The 18,073-nt window shown below is 42.0% G+C and overlaps 2 protein-coding genes across 2 annotated transcripts; one reads left to right on the forward strand and one right to left on the reverse strand.

Annotated features, from left to right (window-relative positions):
* Positions 1 to 3,592: 3,592 nt before the first annotated feature.
* LOC131264858 (uncharacterized) lies at positions 3,593 to 4,175 on the reverse strand. Its single transcript, XM_058267125.1, has 3 exons — positions 4,068 to 4,175; positions 3,896 to 4,000; positions 3,593 to 3,823 (listed from the first exon to the last, which is right to left on the reverse strand). Exons 1-3 carry the CDS (start codon positions 4,173 to 4,175, stop codon positions 3,593 to 3,595), a joined length of 444 nt encoding a protein of 147 aa, XP_058123108.1.
* Positions 4,176 to 5,243: 1,068 nt separating this feature from the next.
* On the forward strand, positions 5,244 to 6,242 carry LOC131263583 (chymotrypsin-1-like). Its single transcript, XM_058265807.1, has 3 exons — positions 5,244 to 5,315; positions 5,381 to 5,955; positions 6,022 to 6,242. Exons 1-3 carry the CDS (start codon positions 5,267 to 5,269, stop codon positions 6,184 to 6,186), a joined length of 789 nt encoding a protein of 262 aa, XP_058121790.1. The 5' UTR covers positions 5,244 to 5,266; the 3' UTR covers positions 6,187 to 6,242.
* Positions 6,243 to 18,073: the final 11,831 nt, after the last annotated feature.

The following is an 18,073-nucleotide window of genomic DNA, read 5'->3' on the forward strand; positions in this document are numbered from 1 at the left end:
GCCTTTGGTTGACCTTATGTGGAGGAATTATTTTAACAGCGATGTGTTATTTGAACAACATAAAATCCATTATTTGAAATCAGTTGTTCAAACAACGGAATTTTAAACATCAATATTTGAATTGCAATTAAATTTTATTATTATTTATTCATCGATCCGGTTTTATTTAAACACATTTTATTAAATTTCGCATGATTCATTCTTTCAATATTTTAATCAAACTTGCAGTTGGATAACTTAACGACGGTGTTCTATTTATTCCCAACACCGTACGCTCACGGTGGAAGGCGACGAAGAAAAAGTGCGTACTTGAAACGTGTCTACCGTCAATACTTTTTACTACCACCATCTTCCATCAGCCCGGTACCATCATTCACCCTACACCCAGCACTCGCGCCCACCCACTCCGGACCATGTTTTCTGGAGGGTTCCGGTTGACCATAAAATTCGACACCCACCGGAAACCGAAGTGGAGTGTGGCGTCACACAGAACCGGGCGACGCTACATCCTCACCCGTAGTTGGGTGGGAAGCGGGGGAGGAGTATCTTCTTCAGAACAAATTCCAAGCAGCTCCAGTTACCTTCCCACTCCCTCCCTTCGACTGAAGCCCTGAGCAGAGCAATATTGACTAAATCACTGTCATCCATCGGCGGGTTCGGCATTTGGCCATTTTTTCGGAATGGTTCGTGATGTCCGTCCTCTTCTCCGAGGAGGTAAACGGACCGGAAAAGGGAAGGAAAAAGAAAACACGAGAAGCTGGGAATACCGTTGGCCCGTTGTCGTCGGACCGGAATTATTTTCTTTTCTTTTCTTTTTGCGCGGGCATTCGGGAGGAAAATCCGTCCCATCGAACCCTCCCCGGCCGGCGCTGGGTAATGGATTGAAGTGTCGATAAAACATTCGCAATCTGGCCGATGTGGAGGCGAGGATATCGGAATCGAATACTACACTAATTAGGATTTATGCGGTACTTATTGATTTCCTCATTCACGCTAGCGAACATCCATAACGCGGGCAGGCGCGGTTTAGAATGAATGGATTGCTGTCGTCATGAAATGTAGCTTATGATTTTCCGCCAGCTTTGTGCAGGGGAAATTCGTTTTCCCACGCCTTTTGAAGGTGGTATAATTTGAGGTCTAATAAATCTGAATAAACTAACATATAAATAAAATACCTGGCAGCATTAAAGAACCAAAACTAATAGCATGGCACAAAGCTTTCAAATGATCATTAACGCCTTAATAGAGGCTGTCAAACCGATACAATGTTGAAGGGGTAAGGAGGACATCAGCTAACAAACAAAACTCAGACACCCATACAATACTTCACAAGATGTTTTTATGTTGTCATACTTCAGTTTTAGTTTTTAAAACCAGGCTTCCTCGGGAACATTATTGATTGATTTGCTTGATTCGTGATCTTTGTAGTTAAAATTTCAAAAAAATATTGCAAAATGAAATAAATACACCTGTTGCCACTAAAATGTATTTCGAAAGAAAGTGGTGTTGTGTCTATGTTTTGAAATACTTCTACCTCCAACGCATTTGAGTTTGTATCTAACTCAACAGTGTTTGTCTGTTGCCGGAAACATGAAAATGAATAGCGCAACTGTTAGTTTGCTGGGTAATTGCGCTGTAATACCAATAAATACCAATTACATTATGATTTAAAGTTACCTTGTGCCGATTTTTCAAGTAAAATGTTGTTTGATTTTTTCGAAATCCGCACAGAAGCGGTGAGTTTCAAACTTTAAACTTCTTAATAAATTTACCTAGCTTCTGTTTTGTAGACAGCTTTGTAAAGTAACTTCTAGTGCAAACAATAATCTTCATATTTAAATTCATACTAAGTAACAACATTTTCGACAAGGACGAAATTCAAATCAGGATACAAAACCACATAAACACGAGAAAAACACGCGTAGGTTAGAGACAATTTCAAATGCGTTAGAGATAGAGGTTGATGCGATATTTCAATCATGGATAGATTAGTGGCAAAGATAGGTGGAAACGACTGAAAAGTTACTCAAAATTTTTCCAACTAATTGAATCACTTTATATCGTGAATCACCTTAAACTATGCGTTCAACGATTCTTAAACATTTTGTTCACATCACACTTTCCAAAAGCTCACAAAAAGTAGGAAATCAAATGTTTAAAAAAATTCAAAAATATCCGGAGTAAACGAATTTACTTAAAATTTGATTTCAATTGGTGTTTTGTGCCTTGTATCAGAGTTGAATCAAATTCGATTGTTTGAGCATTTATTTCGTTGTTATAATTTTTTTTATGTTTTCCAAAACCAAATTATTCAATATTCAGCACACATGACCCAAATAAAATCAGCCTAGATTGCAAGTAATTTACCTAACGTCCCATCATCGATACTTTATAGCCCAAGCTCAAGCGATTTTCCCACGAGACGCTCATCATCATTTAAGCACGCGGAAGAATGGAAAGATCCATCATTTATTGTCGCTTTTCGCCGGCTTCGCCGCATCATATGGTTTTCCATCCCTTCCTCCGTTCAGGCACAGGAGATTACCGAAGCTTATGGTGAGTGATTTGGCAAAGAACATCCCATCCGCTGCTGCTGCTGCCCCACTGTTCCCTCGTTGCATCACACATTCTGACAATTAGTTTTTAACGACGCCGATGATAAAGCCAGCTGGCGGAGCGGATGTGTATGCTGCAGTATGCAATATTCGGGCGGTTCGGGTCAACCTCAAATCGACCCACTTCGTTCCGGGAAGCATTTTGTGCATCGTAAACAGCAAAAACCCGGCATCACGGCACCAGAGGGGCGATTCCTCTAATCCAACATGCACATGCACCATTTACTGCAGCACGAGGCGGAGGAGCGCACTCCAAGTGCTGTGCACTTTTATGTCCATGTGCATGTGTGTGTGTTTGTTTGTGTGATTGTCTTTCTAGCGTGCAGCTGTGCATACGCATGCAATGCGGCAGTGCGTGGGAAACGCACGATGTTGTTGAACTGCTGCGGGTTCAGGATTGCATTTACGCACGTTACGATGCGTATTTTGCGTACCGAGGTTTTTCCCAAACCGATATGTTTCCTCATGACCCCCACCAACATCCGGATGCACTTCCAACCCACGCGTACGATAAACGAAAGGGCAGCGGCTACTTAAAAATTGGCCAGTTTTATTGGCCTGCCACTTGTGCGGACGAGCGATGGTGCAGTTAAATTTTCATTTACGACACCGCACGATTCGCTTCCAGCTCGGCCATGGCACGATTTCGAAAATGGTCCGTATTCCGATTGTGGAACCGCCCGAAGGTACTTGACTGATCGCCCATTTCCGGCCAGCCGTGGCTGCTGATGACATGTGCCACCAGCTGGAATAATATAGGGTTTTCGTGAGTGGAAATTTTAAACGTCCTCTCCAGGCCGATGGAGGGATAAAATGTGGCACCATGTACGATGGCGATACGAAAACCTGCGTCGATTGACGTTTTTGTTCGTTTATTGATTGTATGTTTTGATTCGATATTGATTTTAATTTGATTTATCATACATTTTGGTAAAGTATTTTTCCTTCATCTTTGAAATGCTTGACGTTCAATGACACTAAAGTGACCACTTATCTCTCTTACTATCACCCGTTTCAGGATGTATTTTAGGTTTTGGCACTTTTGGAGTGTTCAGCGATTCGTACGATGGTGCGGAAGGACGGGCTGGTGGCGGATTGTGGACAAACATATCCATGGCCATCGACGACAAAGGTCCGGGTTGCGGACAAGACTTCGCCAGGATTTGTAACTCTTTTGCGCAACCTTTGACAAACGTTAGCTCGACTTTCTGTGAAATTCCAATGCAGAGAAGTAAGAGTTATAATGCATTCCATATTAAGTTAATACATGCGTCACACACCTCACCGGTTCCACAAAGATCCAGCGATAGTTGAGCATTGGTCAGCGGAACCAAACAGCGTTTCGTCCACGCACGGCTCCGATCGTCACATTGGTAGATTGGAAACTACGCCATCGAGGGTGAACGTTTTATTACCAGCGATTAAAACTTTTTGGTATGGCCATAATCTTACCAGATCGTCGTTGAGAGAACTTCCTTGAGGCTTGCTCTTCCCGGATGTTGATGCACTGAGAGCGGTCAAAGTTGTCACGTATATTAGAAAGCGTATGATACTGAACATAGCTATTGTGATGGTCTACCTTGACGGTTAACTTATGACTAAACGATGCTTGATCTTACAGTTGACGATGATCACCACCGCGAGACCGATCACTGCTGATGTGGTTTATTTGCACAGCAGTTTCCAATAGACAAATAAAATGCATACAGCGATGCAACACATTACTATCCTTCAAAGTACCAGTGCCAATGCAACCCGAATAAGAAAAGAATTGTTGAAATTACAATCTACTTTAAATCAAATACGAATAAGAATTTATCTGTTTATTATATGGAACATAACAATCATATCATATCACACACTAGAAAGGTTCTAAAAAACTATGAGTTTTTGATAGAAATGAATCAAAATGATGCGAGGCTCGCATTAAAGCTTCGGTGCAACTTTGCATACAAGAGCTATTCGATTGTGTCCAATGTCAGGGGTGACAAACAAGTGATTATTGATAGGAAGAACAGATTCTTGCTTTGACAGCATTCACAGAAAGTTCACGAAATGATAGTTTTGGTTTAGTTTGATGGGTTTTTACTAATTATCAATTAAATGTAGCTTCTCAGCCATATTAGCACAAGGTACAGAATGGTTTTATTGTAGGACTAGGTAAATGATAACCATAAAGACTATGAGGCAGAAAACAATGTAAAGATTCGAAGGTAAATGTTATAGCGAATTGCAGATGTACTTGTTACATTTATTTTGTCTTTTTATATTTCGCTATATCTATTACTATCGTCCGTCTGATAAACGAACTGAATGTGATATCATAATTCGAAACATATTGAGCAAATGCAACCTAATCAAGCGATAAGATGATTTATAACTGGGTGAAGGTAGATAGTGAAGCATCGTGAGTATGTTCGATACTTAGACGGATTCCAGCTCTTAAACATTCCGTTCGACCAAACGTTCACAATAGGCCGATTACGATGGTAACACAATGCACGACGAGCCTGAACGAAACACTTTCTTTAACCGGTATAACGCTTATCGTTCGTATATAAACCATCAGCTAATCACCCAAGAAACCCAGTTGATCCAAGTGCCTTGAAGTGGATCCAAGCTCGATTTGGAGATAGAGGACAAGAGGCAAAATGTTCGTATCGCTCGCAGTGTTTATTGCGATTTGTGGGCTAGCTCACGGTGAGTTGAGTGTGTTGTTTTGGTGTGATTGATATGTGGAAAATTTACCATTTTTGTGTCATCAGCTGGCCCCCTCGATCTTGGTCGGATCGTAAACGGTACTGATGCGCGGATCGAAGACTATCCGTTCATCATCTCCCTGCGAGGAGGAAGCGGAGGACACTCGTGTGGTGGAAGCATCCTGAACAGCCGCTGGATTCTAACGGCGGCTCACTGCGTCGACTACACCACGCCTCTCACGCAGTCGATCCAGGTCGGCCGGTCCGACATCTCGCGCGATGTCGATGAGTCCGTGTACCAGATCGAGGACGTCGTCATCCATCCGGGGTACAACCCATCGGACAGCTACATCGATGACATTGCCCTGCTTAAGCTGCGCAAGCCATTGGAGTTCAACGAACGTGTCCAGCCCGTACGGCTTCCGAAGCGTTTCTCCGAGATCGACGTAACGACGCCGAACCACGTGGTAACTCTAATCGGATGGGGTCGTAACGCTTCCGACGGACCGGTGCAGACAACGCTGCAGGAGGTGGACTACTACTTTGTCCCGAACGAAGAGTGCAATCGCATCCACAGCAATCACATCTATCCGACTCAGATCTGCGCTGCCGAACCAGGTGGCGGCAAGGGACAGTGCAGCGTACGTCCAAAGTCTCTTGGCTATCTACATCCCCGAAACTTATAGATCTATTATTAACTCTTCTAGGGTGACTCTGGCGGACCTCTGCTGTACGATGGCGTCCAGGTTGGAATCGTGTCGTGGAGTATCAAACCGTGCACAATCGCACCGTACCCGGGCGTGCTGACCAAGGTGTCGTACTACGTGGACTTTATCAACCAATACGCGAGTGACTACGGAAGCACGAATTAACGCACGAATTCGCATCTCATGTTTTTGTTTGAGCCGATATAAATATAGAACAATCATTCAACCGATAAGATTGGCTACTCGCGTCTAATCTCATGTCTACCGGATCGCAGCAATCTTATGACGTACAAATCACGACAAAGTGATGCGCAAAATTGGCCTTAAATGATGACGATAAAGGCTTTTCAACCCAATCGCTTATCTTGGAAGATTACTCGTTGTGTTGGCTGTGAATGAACAGTAAGGTCTACTCACAATGCCGTCAATCGAGCTACTGTTTTGAGATAAGTAATCAGAGGAAATACCTCCTACTGTTCGCTACTATTGATGACACGGCAACAGTTTTGTTTGTCATTAACAAATCATATGTCAATTGAGTGGGTTTTCCATGAGCTTATCTTTAAGGACATTAAACTCTTTTCTCTTATCAACCCTGAGCGCCATCTACTCGATTTTCGAGCATGTCCTTCAAAGGCTAGAAGCGTAACTTCAAATAACTTTGTCTCAAAGCTTAATTGCACGCGACTGTTGAGTGTAAGGATATACCATTCAAAAGTTTTGCAAACAATTAAAGCTTTGTATGTTAAAATAGTAAGATTTCAGTAAACTTATAGTGTTCCATAGGAGCTTTTTCAAATTAGTACATATTACGATATAAAAAACACATCTTTTACGATTTTTTTTTTCAGTAGAAAAAATACTTCTGCTTGTAGTTTTTAGTTTCAAGCAATGTCAGGAGGGTTTTTTACATGATTACAAAGATTTAATGTTTCAAATTTAAACTTATGTTAAACATTCAGATATTAATCAATACAACGCTACATACATAACTCCATTTGCTCACATTGTTTTACATTATTTTGTATTTAAAAAAAGAGATGATTGAAACCATCACAATGTTAAAAATTGTTTAAAGCCGTTTTAAACACGACGTTCAACCTGCAATTGAATCTTTCAATCAGTGTTTACGGCTGTTGTTAATCAATGCCTTAATCCCGCGGCCACAAAGTACCAGCGATTACCGTAGCACGATTGGACAATTTTGTCAGGGCATGGTAATTAATGGGCATAAAATTCCATCATTGGCGCCAACCGTGCCTTGGCTCGTTGCTAGAAACCACTCGGTAAAAGCCCGAACGCCACCAAAAGCCACCAGGCGGCTCCATCGGCATGGCGTTTTGCTGTGCATTTAATGGAGCTCATGCGGGTCAAACCGCAGACATCGCGTGGATTACTGTTGTAGTATGCGCCTTGTGAGGAGATCTTAGGTACTATTTAACTGTGTAAGTATTAATTTGGGTATTTGAATGTAAAGGGCGGATCGGCCGGGAGCATGCAGGTTTGTCTGTTTGGTGTGAGGTAAACAATGTATTTTGTAGTCTTCTCGGTAATCTTATACGACTTTTATTTGTACTTTTAGAAACAAAACCAATTTGCGAGAAAATGCAAAAACGGGAAACAGAAATAATCGTTGCCATAAGTTCCCTTTTGAGCAAGGAACAACATTGAACAAATGTTGTTACTGCGACTCAAAAGACACCACAATCTGGTAGACTTGCAAACTTCTGCAGCACTTGCCCAACAGAAAACGTTCATACACTGTCCCAGAGCGTCGACGCTCGTCACTGGCCGTCCAGTGACCTACTGTCTGGCGCTAGCCAAACCTGAAGTCTGCCTGCTGCGGGCACTGCGGAAAACAGGATACTGTAAACACTTCCAGGTCGAGCACGAGCAGCGCTTCCAGGCGCCCAGGACAGCACTTTGGTGGCCGGAAGGAAAACTGTTGCATGCAGCCATTTACGAAGTTGATCCTTTTTCCCCTCCGCCGGTGTTGGGCATGAACTATGCGTTTTACACTCGGGAAAATTCATCGCCCTTTGCGGAGGGGAAGTGCCCATCTATCAGGGGTGCCAGGAGAGGGATGGTAGGTAGTGCGGTACCTTGAGGGAGGGAACCGTTTTCGAAATGAAGGAGCAGGAACAACAAAAACGAGAATGCGAACGTAGGATTCACTCAGCCATTTATCATACGGTGGTACAAACTAATTTATGGTCGAAGAGGGCCATTTGAGAATATTGAAAGTTTTGATTGATGTGTTTTGTTTCTGTTTCTATAGTTTGAACTAAACCAACGAAATGGAAACCACAATGACTTATTTTAGATCCTTACAAATTGTAACACTTGCGTGTCTCCGACGGAAAGTAACTAGTGCAATAATAGTAGTCAATGTTAGTACTCACATTTCAAACATTGGACCAGGGGCGGATCCTATGATAAGCAAACAAAGAAGCTGCTTGGGGCCCCGAGCTTTTGAGGAATGCAGTTGCATGTTTTATTTAATGCGTGATGAGGTTTTGGGTTAAAATCTTCTTCTTCTTGGCGTATCGACTTTGTTGATCATACTTGCCCTTTAAGGGCTTACGAGACTTACGAGACCCGATGTGTACGAGGATAGTCAGTCCTCTCGTACAGGGGAGGGTCCGGTCACGGTTGGGATTCGAACCCACGCCGTCAAGGTGGTGAGCCCCGGCGCTCATGGCCCAATTTTCTATCTGGCGCTACCGCTGGGCTGTCGCGGACCCCTTTTGGCTTAAAATATAAGATTGATTAAGTATTTATTTTGCAGTAGTAATTTTGCTTCACATTATTTCTGCTTTTTCTTTTTCAAACATTTCACGATTATCAATTTTCAATCACTTAATATTCTATTGAAAAGTAACAACATAAATTACTTGGCAATTTGATTCATAGAAAATTATATTCGATGAAAAAAGTTCTCTTGAAAAGTTATTGATCGTTTCGCATAAAATATAGCTTCGTAAATCAAACTTTAGGCGATGAAAACATTTCAAAATGTAACATCAAGGAAAATTCTACTTGAATTTAAATTCGATTCGAATTTATTAAAAACGTGTGGTTTTGTCAAAATTACAATTTTATAAATGTTGAAATATAAAACTGAATAGTGAATGTATTGCATGTGTTTGTGGCCTTCAACTTATTGCTGCTTGGAGCCCCTAGAACGCTTAATCCGCATCTGCATTGGACCCGTTTTGATTTATTTGCTAATCATATGCCACGCTTTAACGTTTTGATTTATTTGTTGTCATTAATGCCTCACCGAATTGTTTTTCCTTATCCACACTGCAAGTATTTTTCAATCTACGTCCATAAACAGACTTCACAAAAAGTTTCACAAACAAGCTAAAGATTGATTAAAACTTTGATTGGCTTCCATGTAAATTGATCAGCGAGAATAACAGACGGATCTGCAGTCCAAAGGATGCAGTTTTCATCGCAATCTGTATTGGCAACTTCCATTGCTTGCTCGTTGGAGTGGAATTACAGGAACTAATAAAAGATCAAATCAGAACTCTCCAGCGCGCAAGAGCTTGTCATTAGTCGCTTTGCAAATTAAGCTTTTTCCGCTCCGCTGTTTTACGTCCAGTGATGTTTTTGTTGTTTTCTTCCTTTTGCTTTCATACACAGCATAAGGCCACCGTGGAAGGATAAAGGACCGGACTCGTTGTATCATAGGAACGCGCGTGCCGTAGAGTTTCCCACCGCCATCACCCAACCATCCGCTGGCCATCTGTGTGAGATTGTTATTATTCATACACGGTGACAACGATGGCGGCGATGACAGCGAAGAGGACGTACACATTGCGTCCACCCAGTGCTCTGGTGGTGCACAATGTTGTTGATGTATATTTAATTAGCTCTTCATTCTGCTCGACCCATTGCATTGCATTCGCACACCGTTGCTGTACAATATACACTTGGAATCCAAAGCTCTGGATCGCCTTCGTCGTGCAACGACGAGTAGACTACCTGGAGAGGATGTAAGATTGGCTTGGTCCTTGCTCGAGATGAGATTCCCTTGCGAAACCGGCCCCGGGAGCGCGCCAGTGAGGTGAAAATATGGTAATGTTCCGTTGACTGTGGCCAAATGGTAAGTCAACAAATCCATTAGCCGAAGCACAGAGGCGGACGTTCTAAGAGAAAAGGGTACCGTTGGTCCATGGCATCTAGGTCCACAAAACCCTATTCCTACGACAGTGCAATCAAATGTGGCATTAAAGTCATGTAGGCCTTTGGATAATGGCTATCTAACATTTCACACTTAAATTTGCTGCCCATGAGTTGCATTACAAGGATATCCGAAGGATTTATTGATTGACACGGAGCACATTTAACGTGAAGGGTGGAGTTTTATTAGCAAAATTCATAAATTAAACCAACCCTATTATTTTTCAGGAAAGATATGCAAACAAATTTCATGGATATGATGTATTCAGACTATTTTTCATCTGATCAATAAAATACATCCAAAAACCCATACCAGGCTCTCTACAGATAAACCTTAACAGAATATCGTTGTGGAAATTTCCATTATAAAATGCACCCATCTAAAGTTTAATCATAGATTAAAGTACACCATTTTAAAATCAACCTGTTTCAGCGATTGCTCATTCAAAACCCAATAATCCTTGCAAAGTGGTTTTGGAAACATCATAAAGAGTAACATTTGGTTTGTGTTCGGGAAAGATTAGAGAGCATTGTTGTTTAAATTTAATCCGTCGTGGCCAAAATACTAAGTCAACTGGGTTTAATAGTTTATTCACGCTGCTTTAGCAGAGTGTGAGCATTACTTTAAAGTCCCCTGACTGACGGACGGAATATTTTTTTTTCAAGTGCTAAATTGACTTAACTTTACAATAAAATTAACTTCATTCTATTATCTACTGTCCATGTTCTTTAAGGCAAACGCTACTAACCCAATGCAATTTACTTAATCTTTTTTTATATCATCTATGAAAATCAGGCAAAACTTTCAATGCATGTATTATAAAACAATATTGTTGCGAAGGAAATAATGTCTAACGTTTAATCTACATGCATTTGCATTAAACTTAATGAAACCCCTTTTATCGAAAAGTTTTTTTTATTTCTAGTTTTATGGTACGTCCCGTATTGAAAAAGTTCTCGAAAATTTAACTAAATTATAATTGCCTAATAACAAAAGTTAAAGTTAGAAAATTGGAATCTTTAACAAAAACATCACTGCCCTGATGGCATGAAACAGTTCCACACAAGAGTACGCACGAAACAATTCCATACCTTGCACGTGCGTGTCTATCATGTTAATTAACTCCGCCGGCAATCGGACCCCAACAATCCTAAAATTCTGTACATAACGCTTACGGGTTCGAAGTATACCGAACACTAATGAATGCAGCTGCATAGCTGCTTAGCGTCATCAAATGGCAAGCTCATCCCGGAAGCCCAAACAACATTATTGCCACCTGGATGCGGGGGTAGACTCCCACTGGCCAAAGTAGATTTATCTTTCATTTCCGCCTCCGTACTGGTTTCCAATGAATACTAAAACACATCACATCTGACCAGCCTGCGGTGTTCGTGGAAGAGAGGCCCAGGCCTTCTGCCGACTTTCTAATCCGTTCCGATACACAACTAAAATACCTTCGAGGCTGAAAAGGACATAAACCTTCATCGCTTCTTTTATGGTAACCATTTGCAGTCCGACCGTACCGAGCGGTATATGTCAAACCTCGGCTGCATTGACATTGGCCGCAAAGGCATGTCAACCGAAAGGGAAGTCAGCCGGGTGCGGAACCCTGAAGATACAGTCGAAAGGGACGTGGTACTTCCTTCTCCATGAGGTACTGAACGTATCTCAACATCCACAATGATAGCTGCCCCAATGTTATCCATTGTCCCAAGGTGGCGGTTTCCTGACGTCAGAAACATTACTAACCACCAACGATCACATACACAAACACATACACACATAGGTGCAATGCCGTGGTGACGAGTAAACCACAATCCTTTACACTACCTCAGGAAAGGTGTCAAATCTGGAGCTGGTAATCGTTTCGTACCGGGCTATTTTCGGGTACACGAGCGGGGCAAGCTTTATGTCTCTTGGTGGGTAGGGCATGTTTTAGGATGAGGCCGTTTCAGTTTTCCCTCGAGGACCGCAGGCGGCAATATATTGCCCAGTGAAAAGCAAAACCAAGCACCACCAAGGTAAGTAGGCCGGGAGGAGGGAGGCCGATTTAACCACAAAATTTCTCTCTCCGTACGCCCCAATTAGTGACAGTGATTGCGATGCAGAACATGACCGCAGCGATATTGAAACATAACCTTCACCGTATTTTGAGGGAACCCGTTCCTTGCTCGAGTGATCGGAAGAATTTAATTAGCATGGTTTGCTGGTAAAAAGTCATTTGTGTAGTACTTGGTGTAGGGTGAAAATTACTTCCTATACTCACCATCGAGAATGTAATTAAATTAGGTTCAGGTGGTAATGTATAGGGGTTTGAACTCTATCGTCAGCATAAAAAAATATATTTATAGGAAGAAGAGATAAGAGTTCCAAGAATTTTTAGTATATCCTTACCTAAAATTAGTGAAACGATGTTTATTATTGCATAACAGTGAAGATTTCTTTCTTCTAGATACTTATCCTATCGTTACACAAGGTTGCTTGCGGTCCTCGAATTTTTTCTCGTCGGATTTACCATCTGATCAATGTCATTCAAATAAAATATTATTAACCAACCACAACTTCAAGTGATATTCCCCACGTTCAGTATGTGAACAGTATGGTATCTGCTGAAGCTCTTTAAACCATAGATCAAACGCATAATAATCGCGTTTAATAAATCTCCCTTTCAGGACACGAATCGACGGTGGCATAGCGTGTCGGTGGTTTCGGTACCGGTTCATTAGATAATGTGCCCCACAAATCATAAAACAACTCGCACCCCCGCCTAAAGCCATCGCAACAACAGCAATCAAAATAATGTTCGCAGCATCTTCATCTTTTTCTTAGAAACAGACAGGGAGAGGGAGGGAGAGAAAAAAAGGAAACAATACTTACTTCACCAATCAACGCTAATGAAAGCTCAGGTTGAACGCGTCCGTGTGGGTTACTCTCACGCCTCACCGGAGTCGTGGTAGGGGACGCGCGGGGAATGGAAAGTGAGTGATGAATTAATAAATCATCCGTGGATTAATTATGCAAATTTTGGTCGGTACTTTGCAGCGGCATCGGGTGATGATGTTTTATTGAGAACCGTTAGCCGAAACCGGTAAGAGCATTTCGCCCAGCGAATGGAACATCTAGCTTTTTTTTACATTCTACAGGCAAAACGCGGTGCTGAGGGAATCATAAATTGGTTGTATTGGTTGCTGGTTTTAATTAACAGTTTACATCATAGGATGATGGATGATACTTTAGTCAGTTCTGTAGAAAATAGCCTGATTGACAAAATAACAGAAAAAAGCTTGGCCATTTGGTTTAACTAGTTCTTCGATAAACAGTAACAATGTCGATCTCAAAGAAGAAACAAAACAACTGTCAAAGTTTTTTTTTACAATTTTCTATTTTTTCGTCATATGAGAATTGTATTCAGCCAAAGCTGTTAGCAGAGAAGCAACAGAAGCTAAACATGAACACATCTATGAAATTAACATCAATGTCTACTGTAATTGGAAGTCTACTGCGTTTTGCTACAATTTCTATGTTACGATTTATACTCCAGCAAAAGCAAAGCCAGTTCGCAATTGGTTCTAACCTTTTCAATTGTTAGAACAATTCAAATGTATCTATACAAATTAAAAATTATTTAAAACATGTAAACCACATCCATATATTCTGCTTTCCATGCCGTCGAGAAGTTTGCATGTTGCTGCTCGTACGAAATAAAAACCAAATTTTTTGCACTCTCCTGCAAAGTCCTTGACACGGAAAAACTGGAACAAAGATCTATCGACACGACATGACTCGCGGTCCAGCTGCAAACAAAAAAAAAACGGAGCGTCCAAAAATAATTCCGCTCGCTCTACACGTGCTATCTCCACGGCGCGCGTGTCGGCTCCGGAGCCGGAAACCGTTGCACATCGAGCCGCAGAGGAACACGGTCACCGTTGTTGAGCAAGGTTCACCCACTTTTCCAGCGGTACGGATACACGTATCTACCGCTGCGTTGACCCAGTTTGTGCAAAGCGCTCCAGCATCGGATCGCAGCAGAAGCAGCCGCCGTCGACCTTTAGTCCCCGGGCCGGAGTACCAACCAGCCACCCATCGGACACACGCAGTTACACAGTCGATCTGCACAGGCCCAGAAGACGACTCGCGGTGTCTGCAAGCACCACGCTTCATCCTGTAGCGTGAGCTTCGCCACCCTCATAGACGGTAGCGTTACAAGCCTGAACCTAGAAACGTATCCCATGGTGGAAAGGTTGGTAAAAATCTACTCAAATAAGACAAAAAAGCCAACCTGATGGTCAAAAATTTACGTTTTACAAAGCGATGCTTCGGAGCTCGACACCAAGTGTCGGTCATTTTACGAACATGATTGTTTTGATTAACAGGTAGTCGCCTGGAAGGTTGACTGAACTCGAGCACGAAGGCAAACGCGGACATGCGCCGAACGGCGATGAACCCACCAGAAGCGTTCATTTGCATCAACAGTTTGCGAGCGATAATGTTCTGTCAACAAGTAGTTAACCGTTTATGAAGTTGTTTCTTTTTATCAGTAGAAACAAAATGTTCTACTGATAAAAAGAAACAACTTGATGATAATGAAATTCTCATTCAAATATATTTTCAAGTAGTTTTCTTCTGTTACGTAACCAAAACTAAAAGAAAAATATCTGCTGAATGGTTCAAATATGCAAGTTTAATTTGACCAAAAACTATAGAAACTCAAGTGAAATTATTGGAACCGAATATTATTCAATATTCGCAGCAATATTATTCAATAAAATATATTTATCTTAACACATGACGCCTAGTTAAATCTGCATCTTATGCATATTTATATCCAGCTACAAATGTGCTCTGCATGTAATCTCCTTTTAAAAAAATCATAAGTAAATTATCAGCTTTTATTGAGAATATTTTATCAATTTGAGCACAAATTTTGGCCACATTTGTTTGAGCCTGCAGACAACAGTCTCAAGCATTTGCCGGTCCGGGAAAAACTGTTGCACGGATGAACCTTCTCCCCTTGCGCGTCGATCCTGATCCTTCGTGGCGGGGAATGGCGCAGCGACCGAGATAGCTATCGTCCCGGATGGCACTCGGCGAGAACAGCGAACGAACGCAAACGTCCATCCGATCGCTGCTGGCTGCTGCTTGGATGTTTTCAGTTTTGATGAAGACATCGAACCGTACGGTTCTGGCTCGAGTTCGCCGTCTGCGCCATCCTGTGAGAAGTGCTTTCCACCACTACATCTCTGTTGTTCGCTGTTTGGTTCTGAGTTCGAGCAGCTTCTGAAGAGCGGTGCAGGGAAACTGCAGCCGACCGTTGGCGGTTGCGGAAGGAAGCCTCTGGGTCTCTGTTGTGACCACCCGCTGTGCACCTCGTTTCTCGCAAATTGTGCGCGTATTTGTGAGCAAGTAAGTGTCCACCTTTGGTGAAGCGTTGATTTGAAGTGGTCCGTGAAAAAGGTGATTAAAAATAAAAGTGAGCAAAGGTGGCAAAAACGTGCTAGATTAAATGCCTTTATTCGCTTCACCGGGTTCCGGGAAATCGTGCGATGAAGGTTTTTCCTCGCCTTAGAAGTGCATGTGTGTGTATGTGTGCGAGTGTGTGCTAGAGAGTAAACGGTAGATTTTCTCTTCAAATCTGTGATTTGTAAATGTAAAATAAATAGACTCCTCTTGAAAGCTGATCCAAAAAAGGCACAAGACAAAGAATGCGAGAGAATAAGATAGTGAAAGGGGAGATAAATATGAAACGTAATTGAAAAGCAGCACGATAAATTATCGATTTTATCACGCGGGAAGAAAAACGTGTTGAGAGTGAACATTTGTTCTTATCCTTCCCTAACTCATTTCACGTTCGATAGCGCAGAACGTGGACATCATTCAGCATTAATCAGCACCAATTGCTATCTATTTCGCCATCTTCTACGTCTGGGCAAGGGCCTGCCCTTCTCAGGTTTTTCCCGAGAGTTCACCATCCAGGCTCAGGTGGCTGCTCCGCAACCTGCTCGTTGATCGATCGAAGATTGCTCCGCAAGTAAACCGTTAATGACGGCGTAAATTCAGCCAGCTCTAGCGGGCGATGAAACGGGTGGAAAATGGATGAAACAATATTTCCACGAAGAAAAACCTAACTTTCCAGCGAATTGCTTCCTCGCCAGCCTACAGACGAGTGGAAAGTTTTATTTCCCACAAGCAATTAGAAGTTTCAGATAAACTTGGTGTGTGTATTTTTTGTATGAGGATAAATGATAGAGTACTAAAGAAGAGACAAAAAGATTCCATTTTAAGCACACTTGATTCTTAACGTTGGTATTCCGATTTTCATTTTCTTATTTTGAATAGGATGATCACATTAGCACTTCTGTTGCTATAACAATCTCATTACTTTAGTGATTTACCAGCTTAGTGATTTGTAATTTACGGAAAGAAGTGACGCAAACGTGAAAGAAAAACCAAGTGGCAAACTATTTCGAAAGTGTCAAAGTTAAAGTTCCCTGTCCATTCCTGGCATCTGACACATCCATTACAAAGTGTAAATCTTTTCATGCAGAGAAAGGCATCATCCGAAATCAGAACCAAGTGCTTCTTTCTTCTCCATTTGTGGAAACTAAGAGCGGTGAAACATCGACCGAACGACTCGAATGAAAAGAAAAGTTCGCTCCAAGGAAAAGTTAATTATTACAGGTAATAATATTTGAAGCGTGCTGCAAACAGGTTGCCAGGTTTGAGTGATTCATTTTGTTTTGCACAAGCTTCTGTTGATTTTTAATTTTAGAAAAATGTGCTTCCTAGTTTCCTGGTTTATCGAAGCAAAAATTCTAATATCCATACGTTTGTTTATTTGACCCAATTTCTTACTGTGTGTATCACGAGACAAGTCTTCTTCCTTGTCCTGGTTTCAATTTTAGTTACTTTCGTAGGCAAAACCCCATCAAAAGCCAAAGTATCTCACGTCGAAACAACGGTGAGCAAACGGAAATGAAAGTTTTCTTCACCGGGTATCATCCTTCCGCTAATAATCTACAAAAAGAAAACCCATTTCAGAGGTGATGGTGCTTCCGGTATTACCGAAAACTCCCCCCATCCTCTCTCTTGTGGAAAAATGCTTTACGAGGTTTATTTTCATCTGCCAGGTTGGCGTTAAGTCCTGTCCCCCAACCGACAGACCGGGCGCCAAGGTGTTCTCTGCGACTTCGAACTACCGAACCAGAGCCCGATGAACTTGCCGCCCCGGCAGCACATTGTCTGTCGGTTGGGATGGAATTATGAAATTTTAATTAAATTTTAATGAAACAAACGCTCGTCCCATGTACCCCCTTTCCAGGGACCTTCAGAGGATGCTGTACACTTTCCACGAGGTGTACATAAAATCAACAGGCTCGTAGTGCGCGGAAAGCGACCGAACTGTTTCTCGCTGGTTTTCTCTACACAAACAATGCACACAACCGAACGTTTGGCGATGTGACGCTCGCGCCATTGTCCTGATGGTCTGGTCGAGGAAAAGTCCTGCCCACCCTGTCCGTGCCCAGCATCGGAGGGTGCCCACTCCGGACGCATTGCTAATAAGAGGATTACAACCCTCCGGAGGCGATCGAAAGGAATCAGCGGCCTGTTGACTTTTCGTCGACTTTTACGGCGACTTGTGGTGTAGTTTGTAACCTGTTTGTAATTTGACGCTTGTGGTTAGTCTATCTATTGTGCTATCTTTTCATTCTTTGGCGTAACGGTTCCATTTAAGTCGATAAAAAACATATCAAAATTCTTAGTGGAAAATTTCCTACGGCAAGGACCGCTCAGTTTAAACCATCAATTTCAATCTAAATGTTATTTACCAGATATTTTCCTCAAAATGAGTAATATCGAATT

This window comes from Anopheles coustani, chromosome 2, assembly GCF_943734705.1.
Source record: "Anopheles coustani chromosome 2, idAnoCousDA_361_x.2, whole genome shotgun sequence".
NCBI classification, from domain to species: domain Eukaryota; kingdom Metazoa; phylum Arthropoda; class Insecta; order Diptera; family Culicidae; genus Anopheles; species Anopheles coustani.